We start from the raw sequence: 22,997 nt of genomic DNA, 5'->3' as shown, positions 1-22,997 counted from the left end.
ATAGGTGAGGAATTTCTCCTCTTTTAACTCTTTAATCTCTCTTGGGTGAATCCCATGGAATGCCAGATAGAGATTTGGAAGTAGTTTTTCTATTTTGTTTTTAACGTCTTCCTCTGTTAAATATTATTTTGTCAAGCGGTTCAGCCCCTTCATATTTAATAACTGGTTCAGAGATTGAGGTAGTGTCTTCAACTGTGAAAACACTAGTGAAAAACTTTTTAAGTAACTCCACTTTTTCCAAGTCTGAGTTCAGTAGGTTTTCTCTGTTGTTTCTTAAGGGACCTATGCTATTTTGTATTCGCTTCCTACTCTTAACATGCCCAAAGAATTCTTTTGGGTTGTCCTTACAAACTGATGCAACTCTCTTTTCCTCGTTTACCTTTGCATTTCTTACTAATTTGTCCACCATTCTACAGAGTTCTTTATGCCTGCTTGCATCTTCTGGTGTTGGGTGTGGAGTCACTGATCTGTGCAATCTGTCTCTTTCGCTTATTTTGTTTTTAATTTCTCTGTTGAACCACTTAGGCTGATGGATGCAGTTTGTTTGTATTGGCAAAATAAGTGCAACGTTTTTCTGTGTATACATCTGGAACGTTTTTCTGTGTATTCTTAATAAGAAAGGCTTCCATTTATTTTATCTATGCCTGTGTTCTTGTTTTGCACTTCTCTATTTTTAACATAAAAATTCATTTCTTTTTAGCTTATTTAAACAGACTCCTCGACGGTAGTCTCATTGTCTTTAGTATCTTCTTTTTTTCTTTTATTCTTCTTTGGTTGGTGGGGAGGTCTGTACACTAGTATTAGCGCTAGCTTCTTCCCTAAACTGCTTATATTGATGCCAATTTACTTCTTGAGAGAGAGAGAGAGAGACAGAGAGACAGAGACAGAGAGAGAGATAAATTCCTTCTAAATCTGAATGGTCTCCAAGATGGAAGTCAACAAAATATTTAGGAAATGAGAGAGAGAGAGAGAGAGAGAGAGAGAGATGTTGAACTTGAGCTAGCTTAGATATTGTTTATTACTGGCTCTGTATTGCATCTTCCATTATTCTAAAATAAGAACGCCATTTACACGCCAGTGTGGAATGTTCGTCATTTTAGCATGGAGTGTTTCTTTACAGAACTATTCTAACCTATTAAATACATTATTTACAACTCCATATTTCCATCGTTAGAAACAGATCCTTAAGAAAATCCGGAATTCGTAGGAAGAGATTTTCGTACCTCTCCTTATGAACAGATTTGTCGTCCGAAGAGCTGGCATGATCTCGCCCAAGCTCTGGGAACAAATAGATAGATGACGATTCATTTGAAGGACCTCTAATCTTTTTAACGAAAACTCTGTTAAGATCATTTAAAAACTGAATGTAATTCAGCTCCATTTTTATGAAGCACCTTCTTCTGAGTAACAACAATAATAATAATTTGGTACGAAATACTTGCACTGTTTCATTCAACCACACACTACATCTCCCTGTGAACCTTTTTCATCATTTATTCGGGGGGTTGAAATGAACGAATTCATCGATTGAAAAGCAATGAAAAAGAGTTCTTATTGCGACCTTGACTTGCACACTTGTTGTTACCTCCCTTGACTGTTAAACTACCCAGGGGGAAAAGCACAAAGCCCTGATATGGCAGGTGTTGTGGACAATTAACTACTCCACCACTGGATGAGTCAGCAGGATCAAACGCAATAACCTACTTCTGTCATTTTAATTTTTGTATTTGTAAATGTTTTAAATTTTTAAACATCTTTTTAAAAGAAGTTTTTCCCCATTGTATAAGTGACATTTTAAGTATTAATTTTATGTAAATTTCCCAGCCTTGAAGATGCATCATGTGATGTGAAACGTTGGCAGAATAAACTTGATCTTGTAAGAGACATGCGTGCCTTTATCTCTTCAACCTGAGATGTTTGTCGGTGCTTATGGGATTTCTCTACAAGGACTGGACATCATGATGTTGGAAAACTTCTTCTTCGTGTTCCTATTCATCTTCCGACTGAGATCCCGTGGAATTAGTCATTTCCACGAGTTGATAAGGACCAGATACAGCCCACAGTTGTTAAACAGTTGCCGCCTTCTTGAAAAGTACACTGAGAAGATTCCTTCAATACTGTCAGTTCAACAATATTGTTCCTAGGTTCGTGAAGTTTAAAGTCTATAAAGCTTCACTGTATCGCTCAGAATTTTACCATGATACGATTACAAAATTATTAGACATTGAGATGAATTCTAAGAGATTTCAGACGTTAACCTCTGAGTACAAATCCATCATACAAGGTTCATTGACGTTAACTGATCATTTTATTTTTACCAAACTATTTAATAATGCCCTGTTCATTTTTACACAGAACGTGGAGACTAAACATAATAGGAAACTACAAGGTTTAGGCATATCCATTCCTGTTTTTAACAATAATATAAATTCTGTTTTTAATTTGTCCAAGCGGTTTTTATCAAAAAAGGAAGAATTTCTTCTTTCTTTAGGATTGGACTTCTGCCTCCCATGTTATAAACCCAACTTCCAACAACTTTTCTTACCATTAGAAGTTTTGTTCCAGAAATTGTCGAAATTGCCTCTGTGTAATAACGCCGAGTACTTGAGGTCTCAGGTATCAGCCTTAGCCCACCAAGCATATAACAACCTTAAAACCAGGTGGGCTCCCTTTTTCAGAAAGGAGGATCTACAAATTTTGAAGGATTTGGCCAAAGACTCAGATATAATTATTGTGCATCCTGACAAAGGTAAGGGAACTGTAGTTGTAGATAAGCAGGACTATGTTCATAAAATGCACTCAATTCTCAGTGACTCATCAAGATTCCAGAAATTGGGAACACCTAATTTACAGAATGTTACCAAAATAGAAGACAGAATTAATAGGTTCCTCAGAGCACTCAAACGTGACAGCATCATAGATGAAAGCACCTTCCAAAACCTTCTCGTTACTGGTTCAACATATGGGACCATGTATGGCTTTCCCATGATCCACAAGGAGTGGGTCCCACTTAGACCTATACTTTCTTCGTTAAATACGCCCAACTATAAACTTGCAAAGTATTTAGTTCCACTGTTAGAACCGCTCACCAATAATTCTTTTAATGTAAAAAGTGCTGCTGATTTCAAGGACGATATTCTTAAGCAGGACTCTGACCTTTTTATGGTCAGTTTCGACGTTGAGTCCCTGTTTACCAATGTTCCTGTTGAGGAGACGATCGAGATCATATTGACCAAACTTTTCCCATTTCCCGATTCTCTCTTTAACGGTTTTAATAGAACCTTATTTAAACAACTTTTAGAATTGGCCGCGCGGGACACGGTCTTTATTTTTAATGGCTCTTGTTTCAGACAGGTGGAGGGGATGGCAATTGGAAGCCCTTTAGGTCCTACCTTCGCCAATATTTTTATGAACTCCCTGGAGGAGACAGTATTTGACAATTGTTCCCTTAGTTTCCATCCTTTATTTTATAAAAGATATGTGGACGACACCTTTGCCCTGTTTAAACGCGATTTTAATGCAGATTCCCTTTTAGAATTCCTTAATGCCCAACATCCCAATATCAGGTTTACAGTTGAGAAAGAAACTCGTAACTCCTTATCATTTCTTGACTTACGCATCACCAAGGAAAATAATGGGTTTCAAACCAGCATTCACAGGAAAAATACTTTTACAGGTTTGGGCACCAATTTTTATAGCTCATGTAATTTCAGTTTTAAGTTGAATTCTCTCTCTACCCTCCTCCACAGGGCGTATTCTCTGACCTCCAGCTGGACAGCCTTTCATAAAGAAGTAGAGTTCTTGGCTAAGTTTTTTCGCAACAATTGTTTTCCATCCCACTATTTCCATCGAGTACTTAATAAGTTCCCTTTTTTCCATGGCAAAAGTTTTAAAAAGAAATGTATGAATTTAATTCATCATGAATTGCCAGCTGTAAATCTGAGGTTGATTCCACGAAATCCACTAAATATCCGTTCTTTTTTCAGAGTGAAGGAGAGACTGAGCCCTTCCTTGACATCCAACATTACCTATAAATATACCTGTCCCAGATGTAGTCTGGGAACCTACGTTGGATGTACGTGGAGGCTTCTCAAAGTCCGTTTCTGCTCCCACCAAATTGTCAGCTTCAGGACGGGTTGCACATTGTCCAATCCCGAACTATCCAATGTTCGGAACCATTCTAAGATCTGTGGTACCCGCTTGGATATAAATGATTTTAAAATGATTGGATCTGCCCGTAAGGACGACGACTTGATGGTGGTGGAGTCGCTTTTTATAAAAGCTAATGTACCAACACTAAACACCCAATCGTCGTCCAGACAACTGTTTATAGCATAACTGCCTCTTTGTTTACTCTCCACGTCCGTTGTAGGTTCTTTCGTTTGTTTATTTTCTCCCTGTCTTTTGAGTCACTTTTTAGCTCTGGCCTTAGTAGGTGTTCCTTTCAAGTTCTCGTTTTAATTTTTGTATTTGTAAATGTTTTAAATTTTTTAAAATTTTTTAAAGAAGTTTTTCCCATTGTATAAGTGACATTCTAAGTATTAATTTTATGTAAATTTCCCAGCCTTGAAGATGCATCATGTGATGTGAAACGTTGGCAGAATAAACTTGATCTTGTGAGACACATGCATTTACCCTTTACCTGAGATTCAACCTGAGATATATATATATATATATATATATATATATATATATATATATATATATATATATATATCTTTATTGTTTCCTGTGATTTTAGCACACATCGGCGGTCATGTTCAAACTAAAATTCTTCACGGCTAGCAACGACGTGATTACCAAATTTCATTCTCTCATTTTCGGTTGAATGACTGTTCGCATCGAAAAAATCTATATTTGTTTGGAAGGCTCTCTCTCTCTCTCTCTCTCTCTCTCTCTCTCTCTCTCTCTCTCTCTCTCTCTCTCTCTCTCTCTCACCAATCACCAAAATGAAATTAGTCTCACAAAGGTGAGGCATTACTATTAATGCAAAACATCTGCTGGGAGTAAAATCATAATCATTCACAGAAGCCAAGTGTTGGACGCATTTGCTGTTTAGCCCCATATTTCTTCATGAGTCATACCGCTCCCAGCTTTTAGGGGAGCAACCCCTGACTCCCCCCACCCTTCCACCTCGACATGTAATAAAAAATCACATTATTATTATTATTAAAATCATATTATTATTATTATTATTATTATTATTCCGAAACGCTCGCATATTCTTTTTCCATACAATGGCAACTAAATCCTAGGTTCAGTCAACTGTTCTGGTCACCCGTTAGGCTGTGGTGCGATACATTAACACGACCTTCTGCTTTCATTTCACATGGCGCTGTTCATTAAGAAGGGAGAGTTTCTTGTTGAGTTTTAGCGACATTTTTCTGTTCCCGAACGCTTGTCCTTGACAGTGTGTTCGTCATAACTGGCGTTGGACTCTCAGGCACGCAGTACTTAGGTTCCTACTTCTTTCGTGACCTGTGCGATGAATTGCTAATGGCCTGGACTCTCGCTTGAAAGACCGGGGTTCGTTCCCTTTGTGAGTGAGAAATTTACCAATATATATATGTGTATATATGTATATTTAATATGTATAATAATATGTATATATAAGTTTAGCAAGACCACTGAGCTGATTAACAGCTCTCCCAGAGAGGGCTGGCCCGAAGGATTAGATTTAATTTACGTGGCTGAGAATTAACCGGTTACCTAGCAACGGGACCTACAGCTTATTGTGGAATCCGAACCACATAATGACGAGAAATGAATTTCTATCACCAGAAATCAATTCCTCTAATTCTTCATTGACTAGGGTCGGAGAGTCAAACGCTGGGCCAACAGCGTGCTAGCCGAGAGCTCTACCCACCCGCCAATGAAGAACTGTATGAATTATATATATAAATATATATATATATATATATATATATATATATATATATATATATATATATATATATATATATATATATGTATATATATACATATATACTCTGTTCATATACATAGATATGTTTGTGTGTGTGTGCGTGTTTACATGCATTAGTAGGCTTTTACAATATGGTCACAAAACAGTCTCGCACGTTTCCATTAATGAAATATTCTGAAGCATTGCCTTCGCGCTTAATGGCGCATCTAGTTCGCTTCCGTAAGCTGCTAATGCCCAAATCACTTGACAGACAGTCGTTATAAAACCCCCACAACAACCCCTTTCGATATAATCGCCTAACAATCATCTGTGGTTAGCCATTTAATACATTTTTATCTATTTATTTATTTTTCTTTTTCAATAAGTGTGATCTCTTCTTTGTGCATTTCAATTTATCTTCTCTCATTTCCTCATGAACACCTTAATAATAATAATAATAATAATAATAATAATAATAATAATAATAATAATAATGCGAGTTTTCAATCAATATGTTTGCTAAAAATCCTCCTTTTCTTGAGGATGTTAGAAGCCATTTCAAAGATAATTACCATTGTTCCGCGGGGATGGGAGAAGTCTGGGTTCTGTATGATTTGAATGATTCGTATCCGAAGTGTTCTCAAAATTTTCTAAAATATTTTTTTTTTTTTCGGTGGACAATCATTTCATGAAGATACGTCACGGGATCATTTTAAAATATAGAACAATTCCCTTTTCGTGTAATTTAGGCCTGGTGTTCCTGGTGTAGGGAGTTATTAGAGTGAGATACTTTTCAAAGGTTTTACTGAAATCGACCTGGGAGCGATTCAGTACTGCACTTCTGCTTCCCTTTGGTAATTCCTTGATCTTAACATTTTGAAAAAGTTAGATAAAAGTATGTTTTTTTTATTTATCTTTGCATTTTATATTTTATATTTGCATTTCATGTGCATATTACATATTTTAGGGGTATTTTAAAAACTCAAGAAAGCAGTTTAAATTTTTTTTTTTTTTTACTTTAAGGGGTCCCTTGTGTTTTCATGCGTATAAGAGTTTCTCAGTTTTTTTTTTTTTACGTTATTTGATAAACAGCATAAAATCACTTCCATGCCTTCAGTTCAAAAGTACGTAAGTCTGAAACAGTACGAAATCCTGACAGAACAGGTTTTAAAAATACCACGGAATAATCCTGCAATTCTGTTTGCTGTGACCGTTCCAGCACGGGGAACAAAACAGAGCCAGTTTGGGACAGAATTATTTGGTGATCGTTTCAAGGCCAACGGTACGAGGGTAAAATAATGCAACCCTGTGATTATCACCCCCACAAGTTCCCCCCTCACCCACGCAAACTAAAATGCTCGCTGCCGCTGCACGTGATTTCACCAGAGGCACAATTGTGCCTGATTTGTGAATGTCAGGCAACACTTGCAGGGCAGGAGGGCTACAAAAACCAGAGGAGGGGGCCATATCGTCGTCAGTCGAGAGTGATTCCTCGCCTTCGCCGAAGAACCGAAGCTCCCTCTACTGAGTCCAACCGGAAGAGCCAAGCCGCCATTCATCTTCTTCTTCTTCCTCGCTCCAAGGATGGGAATTTCGAGCATTCGTCTGGTCTTCGCGACCCTGCTAGCTTCTGCCAGCGTCTGCCAGGTAGTATTTTTTGTCTGTCTGTCTGTTAATTTTAGTAAAGAACTCCTCTTGTTCTCATATACCGTCCAGTTCTGTATCCAGAAAAATCGAATAAGAGTTGATTTTAAAGTGTGTAAATTTAAAAGATGTTTACATTTGGTTTATAACGGGTCAAAAAATGAAGCGTTTGTGAAACAATCTCAAGCTTAAAATTAATACTTTGAAGGTCCCGACAGAGAGAGAGAGAGAGAGAGAGAGAGAGAGAGAGAGAGAGAGAAACTCGAAGAGCTGTTTCCCTCAGCCCACTATATTTTATTCTTGTCTTTTGTGCTCTGAAGCAAAGGAAATTTACCATTAACGTTTTCCTCCCTAAAGTTAAACTAAGTAGACGAAAATATTAGAAAGAGGAATTAAATTGTTGATGAAAAAACGATTGATTCCAAAAATATTATAAGAAATAACGTCGGTCTTTTATGATACGAAATTTTCAGCATTCCTTGAACTGAGATTTTGAACTCGATTGTTGTCAAAACGCCAGAAAAAATTAGGAAAAACTTTCTATCTCTTCTCAAAGTCGAGTTTTGAAAGTCTTGATAACATTTATAACTTAATGATCCTTTGTACTGATTCACTGCAAAAACGTCAGAGGTTTAACCTGTCAATTGTATTGTACGCGAACTGCTCTTTCAGTTGTCCTGATTAATGTTCAGAAATAAAGGCATTTTTAAAAGCTTGACAGTGTAGATTTTCATAGTCTCTTCACATATTCTTGAAACTCCATTTTGTAATGTCAAATCAAACAACCAAAAATTAGATCAAGCTCACAAAAGTAATTGAATAACTGGTAAACGTATCTGAGTCAGTGGCTAAATTAATTGAGAACTGTCTAAATTAATTGAGTAACTGTCAAGAGTATGTGAATAGTTCGTATTGTACAGAGGGAGACAAATCTAAACCTGACTCTAAACACAATCAAATAATTGTGTAGGTATGGGTCCAGTCTCTCTCTCTCTCTCTCTCTCTCTCTCTCTCTCTCTCTCTCTCTCTCTCTCTCTCTCTCTCTCTCTCTCTCTCTCCTTTGATATTCTAATTTCTTTTTAAAAGGGAGCTTGGTAGCTTTCTTATAGATTTGTCAAACATCATTCTTTTACTTGCATAAATAAAAATACTGAGAATATAGTTGTGTCATATATAGTATATATATATTTACAGGCTTATTTTTCTGTCTATTTGGCTTGAGAATACCAGGTGAGGCTAATTTGTTTTTTTTTTTTTTTTTTTGTATTTCAGGGAGGAGGTCCAGGTATGTAAGTATGGTCTCTAAGGACATCAGAACAACTCGGAGACAAAACTGTAAGTCGAATCAAGATAACTTCTCAGTTTTTGTCTGGTTTGCCATCTCTTTGCCCACAAGAAACCTTCTCTTAAAATAGATACGCATTTATCTATACGTTATTGGAACATAAGTGAATCTATAAATTCTCATAGTGCTTGAAATAAGGTTCTGTAAGAATAATCAAAATAATGGAAGAGTAACATTCTTTTCCGAATGAGGGTGGTTTACTTTTAGAGTGCCTTCTGCCCAAGAATCACCCAGACATTTTTTTTAATTGAAAGTTGTTTCTCCTTAGCAGAACTCTTGTTTTTCTTACTGGACAACTCAATTGTTCCCTAGACAAATGGGAAACAGCAACAACGCTCTCACATATTAAACAGAGAGAGAGAGAGAGAGAGAATCACGATCAGTTGATGAATTCAGTCTTCGTGCTGCCCCTAAGTATGGTTGTGATTTATATTCATTATTCCTTCTCTAGTTTTGTTCAGATTCAAATCTTTTTACCAAACTCTTCCTATTCACTTCTAATCAGTGTTCAATTCCATCCATCAGTGTTCATTTTTGTGTTCAATTTTGATAAGAATTCAGTTTATGAAACCATGATACCAACAAGGTTATTGATTACATAATTGTGTTGGATTTCCAGGTACATATTTTTTTATTTGTCTTTATTTGTCATTTTAATGAACCCTAATCGGTAATTACTCTCATTGTGCCCTTACAATTTATCACTAGTTACTCACATACTCCATCTGTCACGACGGGCAAACAGAAATTAAACATGTATTTCTGTATTTTACAAGTTTTTCTCACAAGTATTCATCTTGTAAACAATAAGTCTCCTGACAAAACTGGCTCTCATTATAGCTCCTCCTCCGTGGGGGGGCAATGCTAGGAATATCGAAGAGCATTTTCCGAAGATATGTCCGAGATGGGAAGAGCACAGGAACACAAGAGGGCCTATTTGAATCCAGAAAGCAGCATTTTCTAGAATATTCAAAGTCAACAAATATGAGATGTTGTTGGACTGTCTGTAGAACACATTATCACACAGTCAAAATTTCCTCTCAAACTGTTGTTATATATATATATATATATATATATATATATATATATATATATATATATATATATATATATATATATATATATATATATATATACATATGTATAAATTTAAGCGTGTCCAGCAGTATACATTCGCATTTATTTGTATTTATAGACTTAGATTCACTAATGTTCTCACGGCTAACATATTTCACTTCAAAGTCAGGTTCGAACTTATTAGCTTTTAGTGGAAATATGCATTTGAACCAATCATCCACTGGACTAATCAACTACCGGACCAGGAATACAAAACCCAGCGGGGAGTGGTATTATTGGTTACCCGTTGTGCTGCCGTCCATAGTGACTAGTATTGAAGAGGACCTTCGTGCAAGCGGTCGAAAGCTCCCTTTTTTATTCATTTTTGTATTTTGATCAATACAGACTTGCTCATATACATAACGCTGGCTTTTCACTCATCAACACTGAGACATGATAAATGTGAGACCCTTTGCAAGTGCCACATCAGCTATTTCCTCTCATCTTCGGATGTTGGGAGTTTGTCGTCAAAAATAATCAACTTTCCCCAAGGTTCAATATTCTGGAATCAACCCACATTCTTCCAGTCGACACATTAATTGATAATGATTGGATTTAGGAAATGACCTTAGTTCAAGTTATTTTCAGTCACTCATTCCCAGATTTTAATGCCATGAAATATGACAAAGATTGAAAGAAGTTCACTTTGACATTGTTCAACTTTTTATTTTAAACTGATGTCGAAATTGAGTGGTGCCATATGGGAGGTCCTTCTTTGTCCCATATTGACATGGCTTTGTGTAGTGCTAACATTCTAAATACTTTACTTGACGAAATGAAACAGTGGAAGGAGAACTGCTGCTGTTATACAGTTTCATTCTCAGGATGTTCAACAAATGCCCAGTGTGGTAATTATGGAGGTACTTGCGTGCCCTCCGGTGCTTGTAGCGGATTCAGCGTTGACGCTTGTGGCTCTGCAGTGTGTACCTGCTGTGTTCCTGGTGAGTGACTTTTCCTGAACCAATGCTTCAAGCAGGTGCGTCATTTAGGGGGGCTTGGGGGGGCAACTACCCCCCCCATAGACTCAAGTTGCCCCCCCAAGCCTCAATTTGGCACCCCTCACCCCACCAAGCCCCAAGAAGTAACAGCAGCTGGTTTTCCATTATTCCTACCGAAATTCAAATGTGTCATCACATTAAGTTATATCTGTCTATCTATCTATTGTATGTGCTGCAAGAAGCACATAAAATACCTCAAAATCAAAAAGCCCCCAGGTGATTGGGCTCGCTTCGCTCGCCAAACCGCCTTCGCCCCCCCTCCCCACCAACCGCCGTCAAAAATCTGAAATGACGCCCCTGGCTTCAAGTCATGACCTGTTTGAAAATTGATCTTTCTAGTTCAGGAATCACTGATAACCTTGCTGATCCAGAAATATGTTTTCTAAGCCTTCATTCAGCAAAGACTCCATCAACACAACAAAGACTTTCTCTTAACTGGAGAGTTGCAGCTTTGCTTCTTATTCAACCATTTTTGGTACAATTGTAAATGGATGTTTGAAGCAGACTAAAAATACTATATGTAATGTGTAAGTTCTGCCTTGTGCTTAGAAAAACTGACATTTTTTTCTCAAAACAGACACACATAAACACATAGACATACATACATACATACATACATACATACATACTTACATACATACATACATACATATATATATGTATGTATGTATGTATGTATGTATGTATGTATGTATGTATGTATGTATGTATGTATGTATTTATACATTCTGAATTCTTTTTGCTTCCTTTTGTGCAAGCCTGTATCATCTTATATCTCTTCATCTTTTCAGATAATGGTAATTGTGTCAGGTTACCTGATTGTGAGGGTATTGGAGGGATGTGCATTCACCTTACAGAATCAAGCAACTGCACAGGTGTTCTCGACTCAGGCAGCTGCCTTGGAACCAGCTGTACCTGTTGCATGGAAGGTTAGTAAAATTTCAATACTAAGATTAGATCTAAAATTCTATTGTGGAATATTTTCCATTGACTACTTTCAATGCAAATTTTTAAATGGTTAAGAAAAAGCCACTGTATTCAACCAGTGTAAGTGAGGAAGTGCAGAACAGGAGCTTTTGACCTTCTCTAAGGTCATCCTCGGTTGAAGAGGACCTTAGAGAAGGTCGAAAGGTCCTGTTCTGTATTGCCTCACTTAGATTTAGTCGAACACTGTGGCGTTTTCCTAACCATTCAAGACCAACGTGAAGAATGTGTTTTCAATACTGGATTTCACACGCAAATTTCTAACTCACTTCGGGATCGAACCCAGGACTCAAATAAAAGACGTGGATGCAATTTCAAGTGAAATGTCATTTATCACTGATGGGTCTGGAAGTTGGGTGAAACTCTTTGGTATGCAGATGGTAACCTGTTCAAGTAATGGCCCAGGTACAGAGGTACTTAGATTCCAACTTCTTTCAAGGCTTCTTTCCGCGGGTCAGTTGGTAGCCCCCTTGCCTTTCATTTGAGAATCCTGAGTTCGTTCCCAAAGTGAGCTGGAAATTTGTAGCTATTACACAAGTGAGTGTGTGTTGATTATTTCCACCTTGAATATAGTTACGGGAGGGGGGGATAGTACCCTGTCTTTTGTGGTGACTCAGCGTAGGAAGTGGTGTGCGTCACCTTTTTCGAGTCACCCATTCCAAGCAGAAGTAACATGTGTCCCCTTGCAAAATGGGCCCCCCTTATTCAACTCACTCTGTACGACCCGTTTTCCTCCATCCCTTACCCTTAGCAACCTATGCCTCTCCAGTATTTCTACTCGTCAGGTCCTTAGGAATCTCGCATCTTTAAAGAGCAGTAAGTCCTCTGGCTTAACCTGCTTTCCAGCTAATTCCTGTGCTATAGATTTTGACTGTTCATGTTGACTCTCAAAACATTCCTCCCCTAAAGAGATAGGTCTGTGGATTCTGTTAAGGGTACCAGTCTTAACTTTCTTCCTTCTGCTCCCTCTCCTGTTTTCTTTTGACCTGGGCTAGAAAAGGGCATTAGATTGCTCGTTACACTAGTCTTCCCTCCACATATATATATATATTTATATTATATTTATATATATTTCCAGATCAAGTTATGCGCTAATCGTCAGTATTTTGTACTGTAAGATATACACCCTTCATTCTGCAATGTAAAAGCTTGAAATTAATTATTCACTTGATAACTTTGCAACGACACTGACGAACGCTGCTCTTCCTTCAACGACCATAGGTTGCCCCACAACGTACAAATGCATAGCTGCTGGAGGGTACTGCTTCCGAAACGACGGTCCCCATGTGTGCGGAGGAGGGGTCCTCGACTTGTGCGGCAATACTCTCTGTAGCTGTTGCGTGAATCCTCCTCAGTGCCCCTGTGACGGTGACGATGACAGTGACGGTGAGAGTGACAGTGAAGGTGACGATGACGGTCATGGTCACGGTAAAGGTACAGTTAAGAAAGACTCTTATTTTCTTGATGTTTGTTATGAGAAGAACCTCTGTGATTTGCAAAAAAATTGTTTAGCCACACCTCAAATGTTCTGCGTTGTTCATCAGTCAGTGACTGCATAGGCTTCTATTTTTCTTACTTTTTTTTACCTTGACATGACTTCAACTTCCCTTCTTCTGAAGTTGTTGTGCAGGATGGAAAGTTGGAATCCAGTCGGTGGACGATTTTCCATTGCTAGACATCTATCTGTTAAGGATAGTCTACCTTTAGTTTTAGTGCCAAATGTCCCTTGAGAATGAGAAGAGTAGAGCATATTCTATTTAAGGTGACCTTCAGGCGCTAGGTCTTTCATTACTAGAAACGTTGCACAATGCAGTTATACCATAAAGTTATAGGAACACGCGATGTGCAAATTCTATATGCCACCAGGGGAATATCAAACCATAAAGCTTGGGCTTCTGAAGACATCTGAATAGACGAAATCTGTCAAGATTACACTTATCCTTCAGTCTAATCTGATTATGGCCTTTTGCTAATGCAATTATGACCCATGCAAGATGGCCATCATGGCGAACATTATGGTGGTTATCTTAGAATTAGAGGCAATAAATGGTGTGGACATGATGCAAACGTATATGGGAATGTCCTGTGAATTCTCGTATGTGGTATTACATGATCATTTTTGTGGAAACTGCAGAGTTGCATTTCTCCTACATTACTTCCAGTATGATAATTACAAATCGTACTCAGGATAACGAAGGAACAAATGAATTTTAATCATTACTAACATTCAGAACCTTTTAGAAAAGGGAAAATGGAGTCAAGGAAACATTTATGCATATTGTAAATTTAAGAAAACAAAGCTGACTATTCTAACTTCAAACTAATACACTATTGTTTTCATTTTTGTCAAAGCAAAAATATTGAAAACCACGAGTTCTGCTCCTTTCGTTTTGGCCACTTGCGTTGATCTTATTGATGCCTGATTATGGGTTTGAACTGACTCTCTGTCTGTGGTTCTGCTGCTGTTTATTCAACTTTTAGTATTTGTCGAGCTTGAAAGCGCAACTTCTCTGTTCTAATCGTTGTTAATGGTGGTCGTCAGGGTTACGTTTATTCAAATACCCTTTCCCTAGTCTTTATTTACGAATGTCTTTCTCAATTACTTCTATTCTTACATTTCTCTGGAGATTTAACCCTTTTTACTTCTTTCGTCCTTCTGCAATCCGCACTTGGCTTTGTCTTGCGTTTTCCTAATTTATGGATTTGGATCCTGAGCACATACTTAAGTGGGTGGCATTTATGATAAACTTCAGGGCCAACAAGACCACCTTGAAATCAATTTTTCCTGACCCTCTAATGCTAGATCTTTATTTTTAATCCAGTCATGAATGCCTCATGCTTTTGTTCCTCTTCTCAACAGGATTTAAGGATGTGATCATTGGTCGTGTCTCAGGTCTTCTGTAGGTTTTATTTTCTTTTGTCACCTCTTCTTTAGGAAATGCTTTCCTTTGTTACATCTGCTAAAGCCCCTACTCTCTTTTGTCACTTCTTCTGAAGGCCCTAGTTTCCTTTGTCACCCCTTCTCTAAATCTCCAGTTTCCCAAAGGGACCCTCATTGGCAGCATTCTCTTGAGGCTCATGAGAGGATCACCCTCTTCTCAGAAATTGATGTCCTTTACTCACCAAGCCGCCACTTCACATTTGTCCTCGGTGGAAATCAATAATACTTGTAGTGCATGAGTTTGGTGACTTTATCTCTGTTCTGTCAGCTGCCTCGGTATTTTGTTACTGCTTCTGATTTTCCCCACCCACTTCCTCCAGGTTTAACTCCCCCTCCTCACCCATCACCCTTCCTTTCCCTATTTCTTGTAGGCCTTGGCATTAATAACACTAGTTTACTCAGCTGGTCATGAGACCATTTTTTCTTACAGATATTAATTTAGAATTCCCTCTTGGATCATTGACAGTTACGTATGATGTAGGTACTTGGTTTTATTATTATTACTGTTCATTTTAATCTCTTTTTTCCCTTTATGGCTGATTTTGATTAGGCCTGATAGGTAAATATTATTGCCTGTTCATAATGTGCAAATCCTTCTAAGAGGTTAATCAAAGTAGCATAGTGATGAATGTTGCGTATTTTTAAGAATACTGCCTAAATTTTTCTTGTTCCAGAAGTCATATTTTTGAAGCTAATGATCTCATCTTTTTCAGGGAATACTCCAGGAACTCCAAAACCAACTCCAAAGCATAATGGCTGAGAGTGAGAATTGGCGTTGTCTCCTAATAGAGGTGCAAGGCTGTTTGAAGATGCAAATGACTGAGATCCATTAAGAATCATAATTTGATTGGAAACTTTCTTTTCAAGATAATCACAAAATTGTAAATTCAGGTCATTCCTGAAATATGATTTATGAAAAATGAAGCTGCAAATCATTCTGCAAATAAATAGCAAGCAATATACCTCCTTATGATTCCATTCCTATTCTTGCTCTTGAAGCGTTTCAGAAGGCATCTCTTTACAGGTTTATTTATACCAGTTTGTTTTTTTTTTTTTTTTTACAAAATATTTCGAAACAGAAATTTTGTCATCTATCAAACCCCGTAGTGTGATCTGGCTTAGATACGTAGATGATATCTTTACTTTCTGGGACAATAGCTGGGGAGGTTTTAATGAATTTTTTAATAGGCTAAACTCGCTAGTTCCGGCCATAAAATTTAAAACGGAATGGGAAAAGGACGGAAGACTGCCGTTCCTAGATGTACTGATCATAAGAAAACAGAACAGATACGCATTTACAGTATATAGAAAACCCACCTTCGCTGTTTCCTACATTCATTTCTTAAGCTACCACGACGTCTCCGTAAAGATCATGGTAGGGTGCAACTTATTCCTCGGAGGACTTAGGATATGTTCAAATGGTTACCTAGATAAAGAATTCAACACGATCCGCCAACACCTAACGCAACTGCTCTATCCACCACACATTATCGAGAGGGCTATTAACAAAGCGAATAACATATGCTATAGAGGTCCCACTCACAACAGACAAATAGATTTCAACAACAAAATAAAGCTTCCGTACGACGACAACATCCAAAAAGCCACCGAACAACTCAAGTCTAACAATCCCTTCATTTTCCATTATCCCAAATCCATCGGGAGTTCGCTCATTAACGTATACTTAAGTAACAAAGGGGAAGAAGCCGGAGTTTACAAGATACCGTGTAGCAATTGTAATGACATTTACGTGGGGGAGACAGGTAGATCGCTCTCGCAAAGAATAACAGAGCACAAAAGATCAGTACGTTACGCTTCGGAGAGTTCGGGGATTTTCCTACATATCAGAAATACAGGACATATCATAAACTGGAGTGGGGCGGAGCTGGTTTTCAAAAGTAGCTGTCCGTACAAAAGAAAGATGCTGGAATCTGCTATCATCAATCAAACCAACAATATGAACTCGTCAGGAGGGCATTGGAAAGCGGACGACATCGACGCTTTAATCCTCAGACCGCCAGTGAAGAAGGTATTCCAGGGCACAAGGCCACCAGAATCGACGCCAAACGGGAGTTAATGGGTCGAAAACCACTAGGGAACCGTTTACTCTCCTCCTCCTTAGGAAACGGTCACCTGCATACCATCGGAGACTTAATGCCACGCCTATATATGCTTAGTATATAATACCTTGTAACATTTCATCTGTCCATATTTTTCCAGTGAACAGGGGCACAGAAGCTAGTGCCCGAAATATATGGTTGTTCATACGTTCAAATAGTGTTTTATATATATATATATATATATATATATATATATATATATATACTGTGTATATATATATATATATATATATATATATATATATATATATATATATATATATATATATATATATATATATATATGATGATTGATGTGATAGTTTGCCTGGCGGAGGAGAACAACTGAATCTCCTTCACCATTGTGAAACTGAGTTCGAGAGAGAGAGAGAGAGAGAGAGAGAGAGAGAGGCGTCAGTGCTCACTGCTCCGCCAAAACGCATACCATCAGAACGGGAGGGCCTCGATGAGGCAATCCCTACCTCACAGGGAGATATTTATTATATATTACATTTATCTATCGCTGACTTTTTAAGGAACTGTCAGGAACAATACTGGTGTCGGTGACTGTATGTGTTGAATGACATAATGGAATAGATATTATAATAATAATAATAATAATCAACAAGGTAAATAATAATAGTTTCTTAATCAACAAGGTAAAGAACCAAGGGAGAGAGAGAGAGAGAGAGAGAGAGAGCAGGGGGGATTGCCAAGGCAACCCCAGCCCCTCTTCTCCAGCCAACCCCGTCGACTTGACTAAGAAGATCCCAGAGCCCAGTCCAGTCACACAACACCTGAGGGGAAAGTTTAAGCGGGAATGAAGTTGAGAGGAAAGTGACTGGAGATGGAAAGAAAATTCAAGCGTTAAACCTTTGCAGATGATGGATGAAGAAGAGACGACGATTTTTGGTCAGAGTAGCAGCAGACAACTGACGAGGGAAACGAATAAAATAGGAATTAAGGGAAAATTAAGACCAGAGACAGTACAGAAATCATCAGTGAAATCTTGTAATGCTTTTCGTGGAAAAAGCAGACATTTTTAAGCACAGTGAAGCTGAAATAGTAAATACATTTGCAATTTACACAGAGTCTGTAATCAAACTTACCCCCATGTTTCCGTGGCTTTCTTTTTAGAAAATATAGATCCACCTACGACATTTTTGTAATGAAGTGACCACGAAAGGGATGCCTGTCAGATCAAGCATGGTCACGGAAAATGAGGTCTCTGTATTAAAAGTTTTCTATAAACAGTTACCTTTAAAAAAAGGTAAGTTTGAGTAAAGTCTCCCCATATGTTGGCGTAACACTGTAATGTAAGGATATAACTAGAAATTCTGATTAAAGGGGCAGAGAGAGAGAGAGAGAGAAACCTTTCAGTGATAGACATCGATAGATAGAGAGAGACTTTAAGAAACGAACAGAGAGAGAGAGAGAAAATAGAGAGACGAACAGAGAAAAAGGAATCAGTTTGGAGTTTTGACTGTAATTTCATGACAAAGCCAGGCCTAATTGGTTATTCGCCTTGTATCGAGGCCAACAAAAGGTGTTGTCTTTTAAACGCCTGGGTTCAGTGATGTTTTGGAACATAAAGCAAAACACTAGGTGTGTCGTGGTTACGAAGCCATTATGACGGCTCTTAATCGAGTGCGTAATCACGAGGAATGCATAACAAAAATCGCATGGTGGCAGAGAGTGGGGTTGTAAACCTCACTAACTGTGGGTTGATAGAAGAAGAAAGACTCACATTTGACACTCACTGTAACTTGCACTGCAGTTCATTTGTATACGACTGTAACTTTATTATTGTGCTAATGACGTAAAGAAAACTGCATCGTGTCAAATTCAGGTCTCCTGTATCGGAAAATACGCCACTACATAACAAAGCCAGAACGATAAACATCTCGAAAGAAAGTAATCTTCTTAACTTGGCAACGAATAGCAGAAAGAAGAATAATGAATGAAGAAAGACATCACAACTCCATAAGGGATGACTAAGTCAATCGGATTCAGAGGGAAAGCCCTGGTGACATCTAAACGGGAGACCCAACTTCAAGAAGCAAAATTCGGTCCTTGCAGATAACCCATTGGTTAGTTCCACGCCCGGAAATACGTCGACAAGCAAGGGCCTATATATATTCCTAAATTACTAAAGCATTATCCCAAAGATTGAATGGGTAACAGAGGAAGTGATGGGGACAGTTAAAAACAGACATTGAGTTGAGATTCCGAAGATGGGAGGAAAGGGTGCGATGATGATTACTTTTCTCTTAGTTATTATTATTATTATTATTATTATTATTATTATTATTATTATTATTATTATTATTATATTTCTCAGAAGATGAACCCTATTCATATGGAACAAGCAAGCAGGCGCCACTGACTTGAAAGTCAGGCTTTCAAAGAATATGGTGTTCATTTGAAAGGAGTAATACTTCGCATTGAATGACATCTTATAATCATTCCTTTCACTCGGTGGCATACAATAATGTTCTTTGCTTTTTAAATATAGTTATTCAAGCAGGGCCGATAATGCTTTAAGAGAAAGTTAGTTTAACTGACGTTGTGGTTTAGTTCGGTAATGAATGAAACTTTTATAATACTTGACTTTAAAGGCGATGCTGGAATGCTCTAACTGTACAGCTTGGACTTTTCCCCTAAAGACTTCTCGGTATCCTTCAGCCTCCAGCTCCTTGAAGGACGAGAATAATGTCATTCGCGCATGCGCCGACGCCGCTATAGCTCGGTAAAACTCAAATTTCAGTCTCCTGAAACGAAATCTGCGTTCATTCGAGTCGTCTTCAGAGACAGAGTGTTGTTGTTTATTCGAAAAATCCTATCAAAAACAAGGCAAAGAGTTTACAAATTAATTCAGTGAACTCGTGAAAATGTGCTCATGAAATATGGCCCACTCGCGGAGCAGTGTGGAGTCGACGTTGCAGTCTCGGGAGATTTATAAAGCGGCGATGTTTTGAATACTGTCACATTTGCAACTAAGTTCTTCACTCGCGACAAGCACGGAGAGGAATCAAGAGAAGAGGATGGCCATGGAACAGAGGCTTTCGAGAACATTCACGAGAGAGAGAGAGAGGTGTTAGAAAATAGTGATAACACTTTTTCTAATTCTTTGTATATATTTATTTATTTATTTACTAATATTTTTGTTTTCATTTAAACTGGGAAATTACCTATTTTTAAGTAATTGATATCGTTTAGGTTTCTGAATCAAATGCTGATTACTTTATTGCTTTGATATTGATTGCTTATTTAAATAATGGTTCTTTAAATTTAAAGTAATAATAATTATTTAATGTTAAAATAATAATTATATTAGTTTAAATACCTTGCCAAGCCTTTACTGCTCTTTAAAATGCAGTTAAACTACTGAACATTTTGATGCTGCCTGTTTACATATTTCCGCTCCAGGAGTGATCTACTGTTATTTACTTCACTGTTCTTTTCGGAGAGGAGAAGTCAGTACTGAAGCAGCCATTAAACGAGGTAACACATCTTACCTCCGGTCAGGTACTCATCATCCATGGAGTGACTCACCTTTTAACCGACACACATAAGCTGGACGTCATCGCCATATTATCTTCTGCCGGCTCATGACTCTACCACTTACCATTAGATTGCAGTGAATATTTACCTACATCTGCCAAAGGATTACTTACAAAGGATCACTTACAACAGCGGAAGGATTACTCACCTTCATCGCCGTGCCTCCACTTCAAAAGCATTAGGTGAGGCAAGGTTACTTTTCTTAAATTACAAGTTAAAATTCATTTATTCATTTTCTTGCATATTCATTTAGACTTAATTGATTCAGTGATCTACTCGTCTCATTAAAGTGCTCTATTCCGTTTCAATACTCTGCTCGTTTTTGACAAATGGTGTTTATTCTCAGATTGTTTGTGTTCGTATTGGAGGAGAGGTTAATCGCATCCAGTACCGCACAGTATATATTTTCAATCAAGGCATCGACGGCAAACCTCTTCCGAGTGCATACAGCAATAATTCTTTACCGCAGATATTGAAATCTAAAACGAACTTGTGTACATAATTTAGCATTTTTTCGAATTTTTTAATAATGTTAAATATTTAATTTTTCTTTCAATATTAATATTAATTATTTACTGTTTTTATTCGAAACCTTATCTAATTATTCCGTGAATGGATATTGAATATTCAGTTTAACATTCATTCATCACACATCTTAAATTATTTTTCTATAGAGAGAGAGAGAGAGAGAGAGAGAGAGAGAGAGAGAGAGAGAGAGAGAGAGAGAGAGCAGAATTACCATTTGGATCAACAGATCGGTGAAATCCGTCCGTCTTCAATTCCTGGAGGATCGGGAGAAGCGCCATTCGCGCATGTGCCTAACCTCAGTCTCCAGGGACGGGCTCCAAGATCCTTCTAATCGTCTTCAGAAACAGGATTGTATTCATTCGAAAACCGTGTAAAAGAAGGTAGAAGGTTACCAAATATAGATAGTGAACAATTGTATACATATGAAAATAATGACATATCGCCGACGTACCCTAGACAAGCAACTAAACTATGTCAGGAAAGGAAAACAAAGGAATGGTTGACGCGATGCTGAAATGGTTTAAAATCTTCTGAGTGTTCCTTGGAAGTGTTTCGGAATCCTTCGGTCTCCAGCTCCTGGAAGGGCGAGAGAGAAGAGCCATTCGCGTATGCCCCCAGCGCTGTATCTCAGTAGAACTTCAACTTCGGAGTCTCCAGAAGCAAACTCGGAAATTACTCGAATCGTCTTGACGCCTTTCAAGATTCACATTTGTCTTTATTCAGACAAACCAGCAAGTCAAAAAGTACATAAATTGCGTAACCTTCATTTACATCATCATGAGTCAGGAGTGAGCTCTGACCACACCAGGAGAAATAAACAAGAAGTGTGGCAAACTGTCCACCAGCTTCGAAGGAATCAATCCTGAAAATGAAAGTCTAAGAGAGCGTCCTGAAGGAACCCTTAAGGGTAGATGGCTGGTTACCCAATGCCTAATTCACAGCCCAGTTTCCCATAAATGGAGGGGTTTGAGATCCAGGCTCAGTGCAAGCGGGCCTGGGACGGGCCTCTCCTTCAAGGTGAGGGTCACCACACGTGCTCTCCTGGGCAGGCCATTTAGCCTTGATATTGGAAATTATTGGCAAACCTTTGACGAGCCCATGGAAGAAGGTCCTCCCAGCAACTGGCTGCTTCCACGTCACCTGTCAGGTTTCCTGATCCAGGATGACGAGCTGACTCTTTCCATGGGCAGGGCCTCAATGGCAAGTCCACACGGGACAGATCCACCACCCCAACAATTCGAGCTTGAAGGCACACCGTCCCTGAGACTTCTCCAAGATCTGCATACATGAGGCTGAATCTACCAGAAACAGCAGAAATCTGGACTCATCTTCAAAAGCCACATGGTGCCAGTGTTGTACAGTCAGATTCCACTGTTGACGGGCCCCAAGCCAGATGGTCTCTTTTATGTCTGGGGTGAGCTTTGGCCTAAAAGCACATCTATGGGCTCTGTAACCCATCGCTACCAATCTGCAATTCACTGTTCTGTTACTGGCCTGGTACTTACCTTGAAGGACAGGATGTGAACGTCTTGAGGCAGCCTGCACCGAGCCCAGATCTCAACCCCATAGAACAGGGGTTGCTAACCTGGTGCTCTCAAGCACCTCTGTGCTCTCTGATGGTCTGGCAGTGCTCTTTCAAAGTTGTTAAAATCGTGCTCGTGAGCACTGAAGCAGTTCAGCATCAGAGTTCTCATTGAATCCACAAACTAGCAGAGAGGTGGACTTGTTTTACTGTTATTTGTTTCTAACGTCAAAGATTTGAAATAATTAGCTTGTGTATCATTATTCAGGAAATAATGCTTCCTATGAATTTTATTTTTTCTCTTTTTTTCTTTGTAGTTTTCCACATATATCACAACATGATTAATGTAAT

The 22,997-nt window shown here is 38.3% G+C and overlaps 1 protein-coding gene across 2 annotated transcripts; it reads left to right on the top strand.

Annotated features, from left to right (window-relative positions):
• Nucleotides 1-6,472: 6,472 nt before the first annotated feature.
• On the top strand, nt 6,473-15,922 carry LOC136834458 (keratin-associated protein 5-3-like). 2 transcript variants are annotated; one of them, XM_067097063.1, is made up of 6 exons: nt 6,473-7,552; nt 8,822-8,834; nt 10,835-10,951; nt 11,800-11,937; nt 13,214-13,426; nt 15,647-15,915. In XM_067097063.1, exons 1-6 carry the CDS (start codon nt 7,490-7,492, stop codon nt 15,691-15,693), a joined length of 591 nt encoding a protein of 196 aa, XP_066953164.1. In that variant the 5' UTR covers nt 6,473-7,489; the 3' UTR covers nt 15,694-15,915. The 2 variants fall into 2 exon arrangements, with proteins under 2 accessions (XP_066953164.1, XP_066953163.1); XM_067097062.1 differs by lacking the exons at nt 6,473-7,552; nt 8,822-8,834 and having other exon boundaries at nt 10,058-10,951; nt 15,647-15,922.
• The last annotated feature ends 7,075 nt before the right edge of the window (nt 15,923-22,997 follow it).

The sequence above is a fragment of the Macrobrachium rosenbergii genome, chromosome 53 (genome assembly GCF_040412425.1).
Source record: "Macrobrachium rosenbergii isolate ZJJX-2024 chromosome 53, ASM4041242v1, whole genome shotgun sequence".
NCBI lineage: Eukaryota > Metazoa > Arthropoda > Malacostraca > Decapoda > Palaemonidae > Macrobrachium > Macrobrachium rosenbergii.
Note: the sequence above shows the minus strand (reverse complement) of the source record. Positions and strands in the feature narration are given on the sequence as shown.